At 41.7% G+C, this 17,657-nt stretch overlaps 4 protein-coding genes across 6 annotated transcripts; 3 read left to right on the forward strand and 1 right to left on the reverse strand.

The window, feature by feature from the left end:
- Nucleotides 1–453: 453 nt before the first annotated feature.
- On the reverse strand, nt 454–2,336 carry LOC4332604 (bifunctional TENA2 protein). The gene is made up of 3 exons (XM_015776312.3): nt 2,117–2,336; nt 1,045–1,259; nt 454–969 (listed from the first exon to the last, which is right to left on the reverse strand). The coding sequence occupies exons 1-3, from the start codon at nt 2,285–2,287 to the stop codon at nt 654–656; spliced, it is 702 nt and encodes a 233-aa protein (XP_015631798.1). The 5' UTR covers nt 2,288–2,336; the 3' UTR covers nt 454–653.
- Nucleotides 2,337–2,522: 186 nt separating this feature from the next.
- LOC4332605 (uncharacterized) lies at nt 2,523–5,478 on the forward strand. Its single transcript, NM_001417600.1, has 2 exons — nt 2,523–2,741; nt 4,456–5,478. The coding sequence occupies exons 1-2, from the start codon at nt 2,669–2,671 to the stop codon at nt 5,145–5,147; spliced, it is 765 nt and encodes a 254-aa protein (NP_001404529.1). The 5' UTR covers nt 2,523–2,668; the 3' UTR covers nt 5,148–5,478.
- Nucleotides 5,479–7,062: 1,584 nt separating this feature from the next.
- Nucleotides 7,063–14,750, forward strand: LOC4332606 (probable glutamyl endopeptidase, chloroplastic). 2 transcript variants are annotated; one of them, NM_001417602.1, is made up of 15 exons: nt 7,081–7,355; nt 7,885–8,101; nt 8,224–8,334; nt 8,489–8,534; nt 8,618–8,727; nt 8,800–9,303; nt 10,340–10,468; nt 10,808–11,104; nt 11,196–11,654; nt 11,825–11,890; nt 11,998–12,058; nt 12,303–12,452; nt 12,533–12,670; nt 13,399–13,679; nt 14,207–14,750. In NM_001417602.1, coding segments are annotated over exons 1-15 (2,817 nt in total). In that variant the 5' UTR covers nt 7,081–7,108; the 3' UTR covers nt 14,208–14,750. The 2 variants fall into 2 exon arrangements, with proteins under 2 accessions (XP_025880145.1, NP_001404531.1); XM_026024360.2 differs by lacking the exon at nt 14,207–14,750 and having other exon boundaries at nt 7,063–7,355; nt 13,399–13,683.
- Nucleotides 14,751–15,230: 480 nt separating this feature from the next.
- On the forward strand, nt 15,231–16,704 carry LOC4332607 (nicotianamine synthase 2-like). 2 transcript variants are annotated; one of them, NM_001417605.1, is made up of 1 exon: nt 15,231–16,704. In NM_001417605.1, exon 1 carries the CDS (start codon nt 15,341–15,343, stop codon nt 16,319–16,321), a length of 981 nt encoding a protein of 326 aa, NP_001404534.1. In that variant the 5' UTR covers nt 15,231–15,340; the 3' UTR covers nt 16,322–16,704. The 2 variants fall into 2 exon arrangements, with proteins under 2 accessions (NP_001404534.1, NP_001404530.1); NM_001417601.1 differs by having other exon boundaries at nt 15,231–16,702.
- The last annotated feature ends 953 nt before the right edge of the window (nt 16,705–17,657 follow it).

The raw sequence follows: 17,657 nt of genomic DNA on the forward strand, positions 1-17,657 counted from the left end.
TTAACAAACGTTTGACCTTTTGTCTTATTAAAAAAATTATGTAATTATCATTTATTTTATTGTGACTTGATTTATCATCAAATGTTCTTTAAGCATGACATAAGTATTTTTGCATTTGCATAAAAAAATTGAATAAGATGAATGATCAAACGTTGGTTAAAAAGTCAACGGCGTCATACATTAAAATACGGAGGGAGTATTCAGTAACCGCGATTGCAGGACAAGCGATCCTTTGGAATACAAATTCATACTCTGGCTTGACATTTTAGGAGCATGTGCATGAGACGATGTGCTTTTGGAATACATGTTCCATCGTATATTTGCCACGTTGAAATGGAATTCTGTCAATTGATGATGATCAGCATTCAGCAGTGTCAAAGCTGTCTCAGGCAGATCAACCGGCGGTGATACTGATATATGAGTTCTATCCAGGAACTTGAAATTCGACGATGATTTTGATTAGGAGGAAACGGCATTATTTCATTTATTTCATAGTTACGATGATACATCAATGTTCATGGGAGTAAGGAGAGAAATGGGGATAAAAGGAAGAGGAAAACACAGTAGTACACTGCAGGGTTCGGTATGGAACCGGCTGCACCATTATTCGATTATTTCTCCCAAGTAGTTCATGATCGAGATGCTGTTGCCGTTCATGATCGAGAAGAGCTCATGTCCCAGAAACCAATTTCCAGCTCAAGCACCCGAAGGAAGGCCTCTTCAGCACTCCTCGCAGCATCAGCTGACGCTTCTGCGAGGCAGCGATCTGCAATTCTCTGCAGAGACTGGCAGTACTGCTTGAACTCAGGGCTTCCCCATCTCTGGCAGGTCCCCAGGAGTTCAGGTGGCGTCTTGTTGCCTTCTTCTATACAGAAAGCAAAGCTATCCTGGTACACGGTTTCAATTATCCAAAAGGTAGTTATGGCAACAACGTAGCTGATCTCTGGCTCGCTGAAGCTTTGGAGAAACCTGATTAGAACCACAGAAATAATTCTTCAGGTTGCTATAGCTGTAAAGTTATGCAAAAGTTTGATAGGCGTGAACCTGCAGTATTCTGTATTGGATTTCAGAGGAGAAACTTCAGCTAGATTAACACTCCATTTTTCAGCTTCCTTCTTGAACCAAGAGAGCTCATCACTAAGGGAAGCTAAGCCACCGAGTATTATTTCCATGTCCGAGCCATCTGACTGTCTGCAACACTTGAGCAGTACACTAGCTAGAAACGCAACAAATTCCTTCACAAACATGTAGTCCTGGCCCTGAGTAAGGCATGAAAATGTGATTATTGTATTCCGTTCATCCATTGGGAACATATCCTATGCACACAAGTTTTCCGTACACACTAACTAACAAATGTCCAAAAAATTATAGAAAAAATTGGACACATACTTTAAATAGTATTACACCTATCTATGAAATATTATGTTCAAATTCATTATATTTTAGTCGTAAAAAAGACAAAATTCTGATAGATTTTTACTCTTAAAACTGTTAGATTTTTCACCTTTTTGTTACAGTTAAAATATAATCAATTTGAATATAAGATTTTGTAGATACGTGTAATACTATTAAGAGTACATATCAGTTTTTTTCTAAAATTTTCCGTGATATTTATTAGTTGATGTGCATGGGAAGTGAGTGTGCATAGGATATGTTCCCCCATTTAGGAACCACCTTTATCTATTTGTTTTTTTGTTCAGTCGTTGGAATAAAGCTTTTTTTTTTTCATTTTTCATACAATATTAAGAATGAGTCAGATGCTCATAATTGAAAGAAATGCTAGGGCCTGAAGCTATTACTGGACTGGCCAGGTACCAACATCTTCTAAGTATCCAACACTCAAGATAACACAATAGGGTCAATTACTGAATCCAACAATGTTCTCGCAGCTCACAGTTTTTACTGCAAATTCTAACAATGAACCTTCATCGTGCCTCCCTTCCAATCTTGGCTAATCAGCTAATACCAACTAGGACTTTTGCTAACCAGAAGGAACAATTGAACGGTGTCACTTCAGACCATTTAGAACTTTGATATTTCTACGAGAATTACAATAGATCTTTTGTCTGCCTAATAAGCGATGGGGGAATTTTGGAGACCGAGAGGAGGAACTGACCAGCCAGCGTCTGAAGGCGGACAGGTCGACGGTGCCGTCGCGGATGGAGACGGTGAACGGGTGCCTCGTGGCCCGCTCGTACATCCCCCGGTGCCGCGCCATCCACGCCGCCGTCGTCGCCGCCTCGACCCCGCCGCCGTCCATCGCCGCCTCGACCCCGCCGCCGTCCATCGCCGCCGCCGCGTCACTCTTGCAGCTTCGCTACAACTCCACAAGTCTTGGGGGCAGTTCTGTTCAGCTGATCAGCTCAATACCCCGAAGTTTTTTCACTTAGGCCCTCGAGCTTTTAGCCCCGTGACGTCGCAGTCCTCCAAGCTTTTCCTACATCTGGGGCCCACGACCCCACGTGCCAGTGAGCTGGACGCGCATCGTCTTCTTCGTTTCTAGAGTAACACGCGGCAACCGCGGAGTTGACGCTGCGACCATTCTTTTTTATTTATTCTTTCTTTTTTCCCTTCCTCCCTCCTCCTCCTCCTCCTCCGGTGGATGCGATCCGCGAGGGCAATCGATCTCCGCAGCGTCTGAGGCAAGGGGCGTAGGAGGAGGGCGAAGATGCTGGACATCCAGAAGCGACGCGTCCAGCTGCTGCTGTTCATCGTGGGCGTCCTCGCGCTCAGCATGACCGGTTAGTTCCCGTTCTTGATCTGTGGATTTGTACGGCCTCGTGGAGAGTAGGTTAATCGTCGATTGGGGACGTCCTGATGTGCAATTTCCATGTCTGCTTTTTTCGTTTCATCCTGTAATTCGCGTATTGTTGTTGGGTGGGACAAGGAGGGCGCTGTTCTTGTCAAGCAGGATTGGGTGTTGTTTGGTTGATTTTTTTGAGTGGAGAGAATTTTAGTGATGGGCTTTTGGGCGATTGGTAATTGCTTCGAAGAGTGAAGGCCATAGCTTTAGGAGGCACTCCAAATGATATGGTTTTCTTACCGTCTCGTTTGCAAAACTAATGACGTCATTGTAGTTGTGGAGATTGCAGAATAAGGTAGTCAACTGAAAATGATTGGTACCTGTATTAATTTCGAATTAGAGGTAAACAAAAACTAATAATTATCGTGCCCTTAGGTCGAGCCTAGTTCATTTGGTCCAGCTAGGATAGAGTCCTCAGCCCGAACTTTGAGTGCCTATTAAAAAGATGCTCTGCCAATGTAGTCCTTGTTTTCATAATTCTTTTGGCCATAATTTAGGAAGGCGTAAATTTGGTTGAAATTGGTACTAAATTGGTATAATTATTTAATTATTAATGCGTACGGATGTTTTTGCTGGAATGACCGAAGGAGGTCATTCAATGTAATTAAGATAGGAAGGATGGGTGGAACATTGAACAAGCAGTACAAGTATATAATCTTGGTATTGAAGGTTAGAATATTACCACTGTGACGAACTGGGGATGCCAACTGCCAATATATTCAGTTATATTCTTAAAATTGTCTATCAGCTGAACCAATTATGATTGTTAGGTGTATTTTGCCTACCTTGTAAATTCTGGTTGGCAACCGTGTACGTGTGTTATGATCTTATGGTGCACACTTTGCAGACATTTCATCATATATCAAGTTCTTCTTTTTCATAGTTTAAATACTAAATCCATGTGTTATATATCAATTTTTAATGGTGAAGTCTTGTTAAGAAGCTAAGTTGGGAGCCCTGCCAACCAATCCCTTGATCTTGTGATCAGTGATTTCAAGTCGTCTAGTCGGGACTAGTCGTAAGGGCACCGACTAGTTGAGATTAGTCGGTGACTATAGGCTAGGGGTGCCCAGGATAATATATAGATGATTATAAGTACGAATTACCATAGTATACTAGTATAGTATAGTACAAACTAAGGATAATCAGATTTTCACAGTTGACAGTTCACACTTGACTTAAGGTCTTAAAAGTTAAATCATTTACCTGTCCTAGTTGCAATAAGTCCTTCATCTTTTCTCCCCTCTCTCTCGTGACTAGATCTAGATGTCTGGTCAGGGTTAGTCGGTTAGATGAGGGGTAAAGGCCTTCTTGGGCTGGGCAAAAGGCCTGCCACTGAAGTGTAAAGTCTAACACATATTTTTAGCCCTAACAGACTAGTCGTCCACGACTAATTTGATCGACTAATCGTGACTAGTCGTGATTAGTCGGACAATAAGTTTTCTGGTCGAACTAATCACTTCGAAGTTCCTGATCGAGGTCAGGGTAGCTATAAGGACGACTAATCGGACGACTTGAAAACACAGCTTGTGATAAGTGGGTACACCAGGATAAGAACATGAAAAAAATTAGTAGTAGTTCTATGTTGATAGCTGTTAGCTGTTGATGTTTTGATTTTTTTTTTTTGAACTCTGAAAATTTGCATTTTACAGCTGAGAAGTTCAGGGAACTTGTCGGGAAGGAGGAAGCATCAAAGAGTGGACAGTTTACGTTCATGAACTGTTTTGATATGGGCTCAGGCAGCCTTGCGTGCGCAGTGAAGGAGGGCATCAAGTTGTATGTCTACAACCTCCAAACTGCACATACGGAAAGGGTGAGGCACCGGGCCATTGAGAAAGCATTGGCTGATGCTGTGACAGAAGGCCTGTCTGCCGCTGAGGCAGCAAAGCAAGCTCAGAAGGTTGGTGCGAAAGCCGCAAAAGTGGCAGCTCGTCAAGCCAAGAGGATATTGGGGCCGATAATTTCTTCTGGTTGGGACTTCTTTGAAGCCATGTACTTCGGTGGAAGCATGACTGAAGGTTTTCTCCGAGGTACCGGCACCCTATTTGGAACCTATGTAGGTGGGTTCCATGGTGAGGAGAGGCTGGGGAGGTTTGGTTATCTTACAGGAAGCCATCTGGGCAGTTGGGTTGGTGGAAGAATTGGATTGATGATTTACGATGTCATAAATGGCTTGAAGTATATGCTTCAGTTTGTCAAGCCAGAGTATGAAGCATCAGCATATTATTCAAAAGAGAGTACAGAGTATGCATATAGTTATAGAAGTGGGGAAAGAGAGGAGCCAACATATTATGAGACATCAGAAGAGAATCAGGAGGAATCGCAGGGGTTCAGTTTGTTCTGAGACTGCAAACTTTGATACTAGCATAGCATGTCTCCTTTTGAGTAACACGTTTAGGTTTTTTTTTGGTATTTTTAAGTGAGGATATGATTCTTCTATGTAATTCTTGTTTCAGCCACTGTATATAAAAACCCTTGCGGTCCTGCCAAATGGTAAAAAGATAGCAGTGATGTTGAACGTCTACAGAATAACATAGGGATGTATATCATATTCAGATATGTTTTAGGGAGCATATGTCTCCAACGTTTGTTTCCTGTTTATGTATTCCTGTTCCACTTCAAAGATAGTTTCCAATTTGACAAAGTTGAGCAAATGCCAAGCATTTCAGTTACTGAAGATTTTTTTTTTGACTTCTCAGTTACTGAAGATTTTGATTAGAGCAGCAGAATTGTGACTTTCTGAGCTCCAGTCCTCACTCCTCAGCTGGTTCCATTTTTTTTACCATCAATATGAAGTTTTAGGCCTGTTTGAAACTTTATATTGGAGTAGTATATTTGCAGCACACAAAACACAAAACATGGTGATTCATTAGCGCATGGTTAATTATAAATTAATTGTTATAAATATGCAAAATTAAACACTTGTATACATTTTTCTTTTACACAAAATGTATCAGAAAACATGCTAATGAAAAACGAGGAAGTTATAGTTTGCAGTTGAAGTTTAGATCTCAGCCTTCTAGACTCGTTTAGATTTCAGATAATCTGACAAGATATTGTTCTACTATATGGCAGGGACAGGGACGGATAAAAACTGTACTAGTACCTGAAAGCTGGACAGACTTCAAGCCTTCAAGCTTTGCTAACGGCGGGCGGTTCGTTGCAGGTCGCGTTCCAGAAACACACGCACTAGGACTGGACGATCTGTAGTGGAATGCGAATAAAGCAGGGGAGAAAAATAAACGGGGATCTTCTAGCCAGTCATCCGGTAATTGCTCAGGCGGCAGTGCGATATCGCCACATAAACAGTCTGAAATGTCTCACACGCTAGCTGCCAAATACATCGGTATCCTCTCCATGACCCTCATCGAAGAGATAAATAGACCATGTCTGATAGATCCATTACGAGGGTCAACTTTGAATCAAAGAATTTATATAGAAATTTCATAGAAAATTTTTCTATTTGGCCCTTTGATTCAAATGATTGTAGCTTTCCAAATCCTATGAAATTCCTATGGAATGACACATTGCATGTGGATTTTGGAGGAAATTTAGCAAGAGCTCCAACCTCTTGGAAAATTTTCTTTGAGTCTATCTCTCTCATCCGATTCGTGTATTTTTTCTGCGCTCCAATCAAACGACCATTCCTGTGTTTTGCAATCCTCTGTTTTACACTTCAATTCCTGTCAGAATCCTGTGTTTTTCCTATTACTCCGTTTTTTCTACCCTGCGATTCACAGGGGCTCTGAGACTTTGCCAAATAGCTCTTCCATGTACTATCAATCTAAACATATCTCTATCCAGATTCATATCCAGTTCTAGATTTGTTTTTCAGAGGACGAAGGGAGTACTAATTCGGCGTACATTCATTGACACACTTAAATTTTACATCACACTCAATAAAAGTGTCAAAATTTAGGCCAATAAGAAACCAAAATTATTTGAAATTTAAAACTACTACTAGTAATAATCCATCCATCCCATAATATAACAAAACGATTCATAGTACAACAAATCTGTACCTGCCTCCTGTCTACGTTCATTCGACTATGAAATATCCCATCCTATCATAGATTATTATATTACGAGACGGATGGAGTACATCATCTATGTTTGCGACAAAAGCCAAAAAAAAAAACTTTTATACTCGAAATTCAATTTTCAAGCATAGAAAGAAAATCAGTTGAATATATCAAAACAGCAGAAATATCTTTTTCCCGGTTCCATCAATCCCACGACCACGAGTACCCACCATCCCCACTATTGTAATGCTATCTATAGAAGAAAGGTAGAGACCTAAAAATCATGTCTTCCCTCACCATCCTCCTCCAGAGGGCGTGCCTCCGCTTCGCTCTGCTCCCAGTCCCGCCTCTGCGTGCTCCTCTTCGTCCTCCTCGCCGCCCTCTCGGCCTGCCTCGCCGGAGCGCCATGTCCTCCTCCGCGGCGTCAAGGCTGTCCCACATCGTCGCCGCCGCCGGTGGTGCGGCCGGGGAGTCCAGCGAGCCGCCGGCGGCGGCGGCTGCAGCGTCCGGTCTTGCCCAAGAGGACGATGGTTCGTGCTGACTTCGTTGATTGCGTGATCTTTTTTTGCTTTTGTAGTGAGTGGAATCGCGGGGAGGCTGTGGGTTGAGCGGATTTTGAGTGGTTTTGATGGAGACGAGATTGGAGCACTAGTCTTTGGTTAGGGGATCGGTTCGTGAAGAGATCGTGGATTTTTTTAGTGGTGATTTTGAGTGCTTCAAATTTGTTTAGGTTTTGTTCGTGGTATGAGTTTAACGCTAGATAGATTGGTGAAGGCCATAGCGCTTAGCTTCTCATGTTTCAAAAAGATCAAAAGAAGTTGATTGGCATCTTATTTTTTTAGGTTTGACAGACCTGTTAGAGCTGCATATAGGTTAGTTTGTCTTGCTTGGCTTGTTCAATGATAGATTGTCTTAGTTGACATAGTTAACGTATATGCCTGGTGAACATCTATTTTAATTTCTGTATGAGCAGATTCTGTCCTGGCTTTTTTGTCAACGAGAAAAGATAATGTAGACCAGTGGTACAGCCAACAATTGATGCATTTAATTGCTCTGCAGACCTTTCATCAGCGATGATGGGCTACCGCCTTCCTCCAAAAGAAATACAAGACATCGTTGATGCACCACCGCTACCCGTGCTATCATTCTCGCCAAGCAAGGACAAGATTTTATTCCTGAAGCGCCGAGCACTGCCACCATTGTCGGATCTCGCAAAGCCTGAAGAGAAACTTGCTGGTGTGAGAATTGATGGCTATTCTAATACTAGAAGCAGAATGTAAGTACAATAAATAATTTGGGTAAATTTTCATTGTCTAACTAATCGTTTTTATCTGTGACAAGTTTAGTACTATGTCCAAGACATGTTATGATTGGAAATCTGATATACATAATTTGTAGGTCTTTCTACACTGGAATAGGTATCCATAAGCTGATGGATGATGGGACTTTGGGTCCAGAGAAAGTGGTCCATGGATATCCTGAAGGCGCAAGGATTAATTTTGTCACCTGGTAATTTTCTGGACCTTCCATCAAGGAACTTCAAGGATTTTTTTTTCTGGTTCTTAATTGCCTTGCTTCCAGTTTTAGCTGTTTCAGAAATGATTTTTACTTGTATTATGGATTACTTTATTCCTAACTCTATGCACTGAACCATTTGACCTAGGTCACAAGACGGACGCCATTTATCATTCAGCGTTAGAGTTGATGAGGTAATTGGTTGGCTGCCTTTGAAAAATGGATGTGATTTGTTCAAATGATTAGATATAATGAACTCTAGTGTGGATTCAATTAGGAGGACAACACAAGCGGCAAGCTACGTTTGTGGATTGCAGATGTGGAATCTGGAGAAGCAAGACCACTTTTTAAATCTCCTGAGATATACTTAAATGCTATTTTTGACAGGTGAAATTGAATATCAATTTCTGCTGTTTTCTCCTGTCCTACTTCTAAAGAACTTTTGTTTTGCTGTTGCAGCTTTGTATGGGTTAACAATTCTACTTTGCTTGTCTGCACTATCCCTCTGTCACGTGGAGCTCCACCGCAGAAGCCCTCAGTTCCATCTGGTCCGAAAATTCAGTCCAATGAGACATCAAATGTGGTCCAAGTGAGAACTTTCCAGGATCTTTTGAAAGATGAATATGATGCCGATCTGTTTGATTATTATGCGACCTCGCAGCTTGTATTGGCCTCTTTTGATGGAACAGTAAAGCCAATTGGCCCTCCTGCTGTATATACATCTATTGACCCATCACCAGATGACAAATACTTAATGATTTCTTCTATTCACCGTCCATATTCCTATATTGTACCTTGTGGAAGGTTTCCGAAGAAAGTTGAATTATGGACTGTAGATGGAGAATTCATTAGGGAACTTTGTGATTTGCCCCTTGCTGAGGACATTCCAATAGCAACAAGCAGTGTCCGCAAGGGAAAGCGTTCAATCTACTGGAGGCCAGATAAACCTGCGATGCTGTACTGGTATGTAGAACAGAATTTCAATCATCAGTTTTTTTAAGTGCAGTTTTTTTTTTTTTACTGACAGACAATATTTTCAGTTCAGGCTAGCTACTAATTTATGTATGCATGAAATCCACATCTGAAAACAAATTTAACACAGACCACACCATTAATTCACATCTGAAAAAATAACATTCATCAGACAATTTAATTCCCATATGCCAAAAAGTAGCTTTCATGTCTCAGACATCCTAAATTGTGTATTATGTGGTTGTTTCAAACTTAAACCGTTCTATTTGTGTTTGTACAAGTGATAGTAGCGTTCAATTGAATTAAGTAATAATAAGCGAAGGAGTAGATACATATCAAAATAGGAGCAGATCTGGAAGGAGGCCCATCCAATCTGATCAGACACTAGTTGCTTGGATTGTTCCTTAGAGTCTATCCTTTCATCAAGAGGATAGCAGGTTGAGAACTTAAGGTTACATGAGACAATAATGCAAACTTTTATCGCAGCTGTAAATTTTTTATTTGCCCTTTTGTTGGGACTATTATTTAGTATGTGGGTTTCGAAGCTTTGAATGTTACAACTTTTACTCTATTGGTTTTACTGAAAAATGTTATTTGATGTAAATAGACATGGTAATGTTCTATTTCACCTTGTTTGAAAAAAAAAAACTCTGAGAAAATAAAAAAGAATGTGTATTAGAATAAGAACAGTTCCCAAGCAAAATAAAAACAAATGCGTATCAGAATAAGAACAATTTCCAAGCAAAACCAGTGTATCTTTGCAGGTGCTAGAAGGGTAAAAACCTTGGAACTGAGGATGCATAGAGTGCATCAGCACCATTACCATAGCAATTTCTTTTAACTAGTAGAGATTGGTATTCCATCCTGATTGTTTCTATGCTACTAACATATTATTAGCATATAGAAAGAGTTCATTTTCCTACTTGGCTTAGCTACTCCTAATTCTATCTAAATGAATTGCCAGGCAAAAGTATCATATAATTAAGTGGTGCATGCAAAATAGTTTATATATTTTTGTTTTTGTCAGGGTGGAGACACAGGATGGTGGAGATGCAAAAGTAGAGGTGTCACCTCGTGACATAGTTTACATGGAAAATGCTGAGCCTATAAATGGTGAACAACCAGAGATTCTGCATAAACTTGACCTCCGATATGCGTATGTATTTTGAGCGATGTGTTAGCCTACTTTAGTAGGATCAGTAAATTATGTTCACTGCATTTGCATCATGGTTAAGCTTTCTGCATCTGGCATAGTTCAATACTACTGGTAGGAAACTTCCCATAAACAAGGACATTAATACAAAGCTTCCTACCAATAAACCATATATATAGTATAAGTCTCTTACATCAAAATTATCTATATTTGGTGCTCAGATATGATTAAATGACACTTCCTTTTAGAATGTTAGTTATGCTAATCCTTTGTGACGATTTATTTGCCTTCTTAACTAACTCTATCAGATAATTAATCTCCTGTTATATTCTGTTGATGCAGAGGGACCTCTTGGTGTGATGAATCTCTTGCATTAGTGTATGAATCTTGGTACAAAACACGGAAAACAAGAACATGGGTTATCTCCCCAGATAAAAAAGATGTCAGTCCACGCATCTTATTCGATAGATCTTCTGAAGATGTATATTCTGATCCTGGCTCACCAATGCTACGAAGAACTGCCATGGGGACATATGTTATTGCAAAAGTTAAGAAGCAAGATGAAAATACCTACATCTTGCTGAATGGGATGGGTGCCACACCAGAAGGAAATGTTCCGTTCCTTGATTTGTTTGATATGTATGTCTATATCCATCAATAGTTATATGCCTTATAAGTATATGTTTGAACAATATGTGCCCGATCCTAGTTGACACCTTTGTTATTGCAGAAATACTGGAAGTAAAGAGAGGATATGGCAAAGTGACAAGGAAAAGTACTATGAAACTGTTGTTGCACTTATGTCGGACAAAACTGATGGGGAACTGCCACTTGAGAAGTTAAAGATACTTACATCAAAAGAATCAAAAACAGAAAACACACAGTATTACCTGCAAATTTGGCCAGAAAAGAAGCAAGTTCAGATCACAGATTTTCCCCATCCATATCCTCAGCTTGCTTCATTGTATAAGGAGATGATAAGATACCAACGGAAGGATGGGGTTCAACTAACAGCTACATTGTACCTGCCCCCAGGCTATGATCCTTCACAGGATGGACCTTTGCCATGTTTAGTTTGGTCCTACCCTGGTGAGTTTAAAAGCAAGGATGCTGCTGGACAAGTGCGTGGCTCACCTAATGAGTTTCCAGGGATTGGTGCTACATCCCCACTGCTTTGGTTGGCTAGAGGGTATTATTTTTCGTTCTATTCAAGAATATGCATACCACATTTCCTACTGCTGTTTCTCAAGGACAACATCTTCTTCTCACCTTCAAATTGTTGATGCATTTATCACAAAATTATTATTTTTTGTTTCTGTTGCGTGTTGTCACTTAACAAGTCATCACTTCCGTTGCCAGGTTTGCTATTTTATCAGGTCCAACCATCCCGATTATTGGAGAAGGCGATGAAGAGGCCAATGACAGGTTTGTTTTTTATACTTAACTCCATTCTTTTGTGGTTAGAAACTTCCAATCTATGCTACAGTTGTACCATGGTATTTATTATTTTAGTATTGCAAACTACCTTGTAGGTACGTGGAGCAGCTAGTAACTAGTGCTGAGGCTGCAGCTGAGGAAGTTGTTAGGAGAGGGGTGAGCTTTTCTACCTTTGTTCATGGAGCCCTTCATACATATAGTATCTTTGATTTTTTCCCCATGTTATTCATGAACTAGTTTGTAAGAGTGGCACAAGGCCCACGGCCCACCCATTAGTAACTTCTATATAGTTTCTGCAAAGTTCATACATGAAACCTTTATATTTGTAAATATGCATAATTTGTTCATCCATCATGGGCAGTGCTTTTGAAGATTGAGCTTTATTTTCACTGTTCTTTAGGTGGCTCACCCTGATAAAATTGCTGTTGGTGGTCATTCATATGGTGCATTCATGACTGCAAACCTTTTAGCTCATGCTCCTCACCTTTTCTGCTGTGGGATTGCTCGTTCTGGAGCTTACAACAGGACACTGACACCATTTGGGTTTCAGGTAACACAGGAATTCTGCATAGGTAGCTGCTTGTTTGGTGCATAGTCTCAGCCCTTATTAACAACTTGCATTTTCTGTAGAATGAGGACAGAACTCTATGGGAGGCGACTAACACCTATGTCGAGATGAGCCCTTTCATGTCGGCCAACAAGATCAAGAAACCAATTTTGCTTATTCATGGAGAGCAGGACAACAACTCTGGAACACTTACGATGCAGGTAAAGTCCCATGTAACTGATTTACTCTTATGCGGTAAAACATATTACCTAGATCTGCAGAAGAGTTGTGTCACCTTTAATATTTTGCCCCTCAGAAGTTTGGACTTTTTACAGTTCTGCCCCCAAAAATTATTTATGCATGTACATAGTTTATCTTAGTAAATGTATTAGTATCCCATTTGAAAGTATTACAAGCATCCAAAACCTTTACAATAGTATGATAGAATTAGAAAATGCAAATACTCCCTCCGACCCAAAATATAACAACTTTTAGCTCTCAAGATTTGTCCCAAAATATAACAACTTCTCCATCAACATTCTCTTCCCAACCAATCACAACCCTCCACCATTCACTTTTCCCACCTACCTCCACTACTCATCCAATCACAACCCTCTACCATTTACTTCTACCTACTTTCTTAATAACCGTGTCCAACTCTAAAACTTCTTATATTCTGGGACGGAGGGAGTACTAAACATGCACTGTAGCAGGGCCGTAATTTTGCATATATGAAATTAGGTCGACTGTTTTTCAGCACCTTAGTGCTTACATGGTTATTGTGGTACGAATTTTCTGGTCTAGCAACCCCTGGAATGACCTCTTCACATCATCTCTATCCAGGATACCGTCTTACTTCATTGTTAGTGGATCATTCGTAGATTATGATTCCAGTGTTTGGCTAATGGTTTAATATTATCTAATTATATCAGTGATATTTTTCTTACAGTCAGACCGATTCTTCAATGCCTTGAAAGGCCATGGCGCACTATCTCGTTTGGTGATACTCCCTTTTGAAAGCCATGGGTATTCTGCGAGGGAGAGCATCATGCATGTTCTGTGGGAGACTGATAGATGGCTGCAGAAGTACTGCTTAAGCGGTAGTAGTAAAACCGATTCAGATTCAGTAGCTGACACCGAAAACAAGACAGTGTCCGCTAGTGGTGGTGGAGCACCATGTGAAGGTCCTGAGGCCGAGGGGTTCTCATCAATGCAAAGATCGCTTCTGTGGTAACTTCTCTTTTATTTCCGCTTTTCTCATGGGAGAGAATACAATTATTTGTTGCTTACTGTGGCTCTTTACCTATCCTGGTGTTTTCTCATGAAGCAGAGGTGGAACAGTGCTGTCTTAAGCAGCAGAAATGTATGCCATCTGATCTAGTAGCAGCCTAACATTTTGGTGGTGATGAATAATATTATTTAATAACAGGATAGCTATTGAAGATGGGAAAATGAGTTTTCACGATATAAGTTAATTTTCTAAATTATTGGATTGAAATGAGAAATCAATCCGTATACCGAGGCCAAAGACAGAAAAATTAGGCAACTTAGAAATAGCAAAAATCGTTTTGATACTGTTATAATGAGAATTCATTCTATACTCTCTTCTGTTTTATACTTTATTTATGCTGCATCAGTCTTCAGAATATCGCCTTGCTTTGGCTATGTGAACCCTGTTTTTTTTTGTCCAATACTCTATATAAACATTGATGCTTTAACCAAGAAAATGACTGACATATTCTCTTGAATTCACACAGATGAAGTGGTTTCGGTTGGCTGTTTGTGAGCTCATCATTGGACAGTTTGTACAAGCCTGAAAGGATCATAAATGCAGTTTTGTGCTTGAACCAGAACTGGTTCTTCTTGCTGCAAGTGGCAAGGAGTCACTACATTATGGAGTATTCGATTGGATTTTTGCTGAAGGTTGCCATTCCAGTGATGGAAAGGCCTTATTGATGATGGATATTGCACCCTGATTGATTTTACTCAATTGTTTTCTGTTGGTATAGAAACCAGTTAAATCTAAAAATATTCTCACCTAATAATGGCTCTGTAGTCTGTCCAAGTATATATAAACTAGTGCCTACTAGGACTATAGACGATGGATCCACTTGTCTTGAACTTGTTAGTCAGCTTTATGCTTGCATCAGTATGCAGTGTGCTATTGTTTGACAGCAACATAATTAATAATGGATCATACCATATTGACAAACAATCATTTTTGGCCGGTATGTAGAATTGTAGGGAAGATGGTCTTACAACTTATTAATAGAAGCTCACCTCTCGTTCATTGGGGGCATGGAAGTATGATCTCTTCAATTTCTTCAAACCTTGTTTTAGCTAATCGGATCAAACTACTGTAAAAGGTGAAAAAGATCATGGAAATTTAAATCTAACCACTCACCATTGCCTACCCACATGAATCCAATTCACTTACCGTTGCAATCCCAAACCTTGCAAGATTTTAGCTTCTAAACCGGGGCCCGGGATAAATCGATCACGTTTCACAAACATCTAGCACAATCATAAGATTTTTTTTTTTAAAAAGCATATGCGATCTAAAGAAGACAAAATAAGCAAAGGAAAATGTCGTCCTCTTCAACACCAGCCAGGGGTGCGCAGAGGCATGAAACAAGCCTCATTGGGTATGCACGCATGAAGAAGGTTGCCAATTTTCCATGCATGCATAATGCGTTCCACATTCTTCGACTACGCTTTTAGCCAATCTTTGAGGCAATTCTCCTGCTATATATTGCCCCATTCTTTCCCATTTCAAAGCTCATCAAGCAGCTCAAGCATTCCACAAGCTTGCCGTTTTCCACTGACAGCTCAAGTGCTCGTGCAACATTAGCTGATCAGCTCGTGTTCCCAACCGCGACAAAGCTTCACAGATGGAGGCTCAGAACCAAGAGGTCGCTGCCCTGGTCGAGAAGATCGCCGGCCTCCACGCCGCCATCTCCAAGCTGCCGTCGCTGAGCCCATCCGCCGAGGTGGACGCGCTCTTCACCGACCTCGTCACGGCGTGCGTCCCGGCGAGCCCCGTCGACGTGGCCAAGCTCGGCCCGGAGGCGCAGGCGATGCGGGAGGAGCTCATCCGCCTCTGCTCCGCCGCCGAGGGCCACCTCGAGGCGCACTACGCCGACATGCTCGCCGCCTTCGACAACCCGCTCGACCACCTCGCCCGCTTCCCGTACTACGGCAACTACGTCAACCTGAGCAAGCTGGAGTACGACCTCCTCGTCCGCTACGTCCCCGGCATTGCCCCCACCCGCGTCGCCTTCGTCGGGTCGGGCCCGCTGCCGTTCAGCTCCCTCGTGCTCGCCGCGCACCACCTGCCGGACGCGGTGTTCGACAACTACGACCGGTGCGGCGCGGCCAACGAGCGGGCGAGGAGGCTGTTCCGCGGCGCCGACGAGGGCCTCGGCGCGCGCATGGCGTTCCACACCGCCGACGTGGCGACCCTGACGGGGGAGCTCGGCGCGTACGACGTCGTGTTCCTGGCGGCGCTCGTGGGCATGGCGGCCGAGGAGAAGGCCGGGGTGATCGCGCACCTGGGCGCGCACATGGCGGACGGCGCGGCGCTCGTCGTGCGGAGCGCGCACGGGGCGCGCGGGTTCCTGTACCCGATCGTCGATCTCGAGGACATCCGGCGGGGCGGGTTCGACGTGCTGGCCGTGTACCACCCCGACGACGAGGTGATCAACTCCGTCATCGTCGCTCGCAAGGCCGACCCGCGTCGCGGCGGCGGGCTCGCCGGCGCACGCGGCGCGGTTCCAGTGGTGAGCCCGCCGTGCAAGTGCTGCAAGATGGAGGCGGCCGCCGGCGCGTTCCAGAAGGCGGAAGAGTTCGCCGCCAAGAGGCTATCCGTCTGAGTGCGTGCATAGTAATCCTGGCTGTGTCTCGCTGTCCGTGACATCGGCCGGCTGAAACATTATTGGTATCGGTTTGTGTTTGTGCTTCTGTGGGGTTCTTGTTCTTGTTGTGTGGATGATGCTAGGCGCCTGGGCATTGATCCGTGCCAATGCATTCCGTGTTTCGGTGCAACTCTAGGGGACAACGACGAGTAAGGTGCTGAGAAAGCAAGAGGTGTTTGTCACCGTCTGAAATAATAATGTAAAAGGGTTATCTACGTGAACTTCGATCACGACAGTCTTGAGTAGGTACCCGTGTGGTACCACTTCAAGACCCATAATTTTTGTAAATAAATTTTACAAAACTATCAAACTATTCAAAGCTAGAGATTTAAGGCGGTACATCATGAAACTATTTAACATCAAATTTATCACGAAGCTACATATTTAAAACAGAGCATCATAAAAAATAGTATAAAAAGCTTTTACAAAATATATTTTTTAGATTTTAAATTCTTTGCACTAATGCTATATTGGCATTAATTTGTATTTTTTCTATAACTTTGTTACTAAATTTTTGATATACCATCTTAAATATTTGTAGTAAAAGTATCAATAGTTTTGTGAAATTTACTCTAATTAAAACTACCCGAATTTCACGCACAGTGAAGATAGACTGTTACCCATTGAAAAAAATAAATTGGATTTTCTATATATAATATGGACCCTCGTTAGTTAATGGTATAGATATTCCTCTTTTTGGGAGAGCTCCCTGCCTCCTTTGATCGGAGGAAAAACAAAGGGAATAAAAAATTAGAGGATTTGTATTTCTATGAATTAAGTTACTATAGTGTCCTTTGGATCAGAAAAATTGCTCATTGGGAAAACAACGGAAAACCAAAGAACATTTCCTAAGCTACTGATTCCACAGGACAATAACAATCCACTCCGAGCTCTCCTTTCGGTTTCCTTTGCCCGAAAGCTTACAAAGAATTCTATGTTTTTCCTATGCTCTATCCAAACACATACTTCTATTCGATAAAATTTCTCTGTATTTTAATCCTCTGATTTACACACCAATCTCTATCATATTCCTAGTTTTTTTTAATCTTGTGCTCTAAAGGAGCTCAAAGATATAATCCCCTTTTGTCATTAATATGTGGGAACTTTTTGCATACTTCTGACATATAAATATTTTTAGAGAATTTACTATACAACATTGCATGCACTGGTTAGCTAAATAACGTGTCACCAAGGCAATCTGCAGCGCCGCGTCGTCTCAGCGCCACTCGACATCGTTGGCGTCAGACTTTTAAATAAAAAGAAAATCCACCTTACTCCCCCGAACTAATTCATG

This window comes from Oryza sativa, chromosome 3 (genome assembly GCF_034140825.1).
Source record: "Oryza sativa Japonica Group chromosome 3, ASM3414082v1".
Taxonomy (NCBI): Eukaryota; Viridiplantae; Streptophyta; class Magnoliopsida; order Poales; family Poaceae; genus Oryza; species Oryza sativa.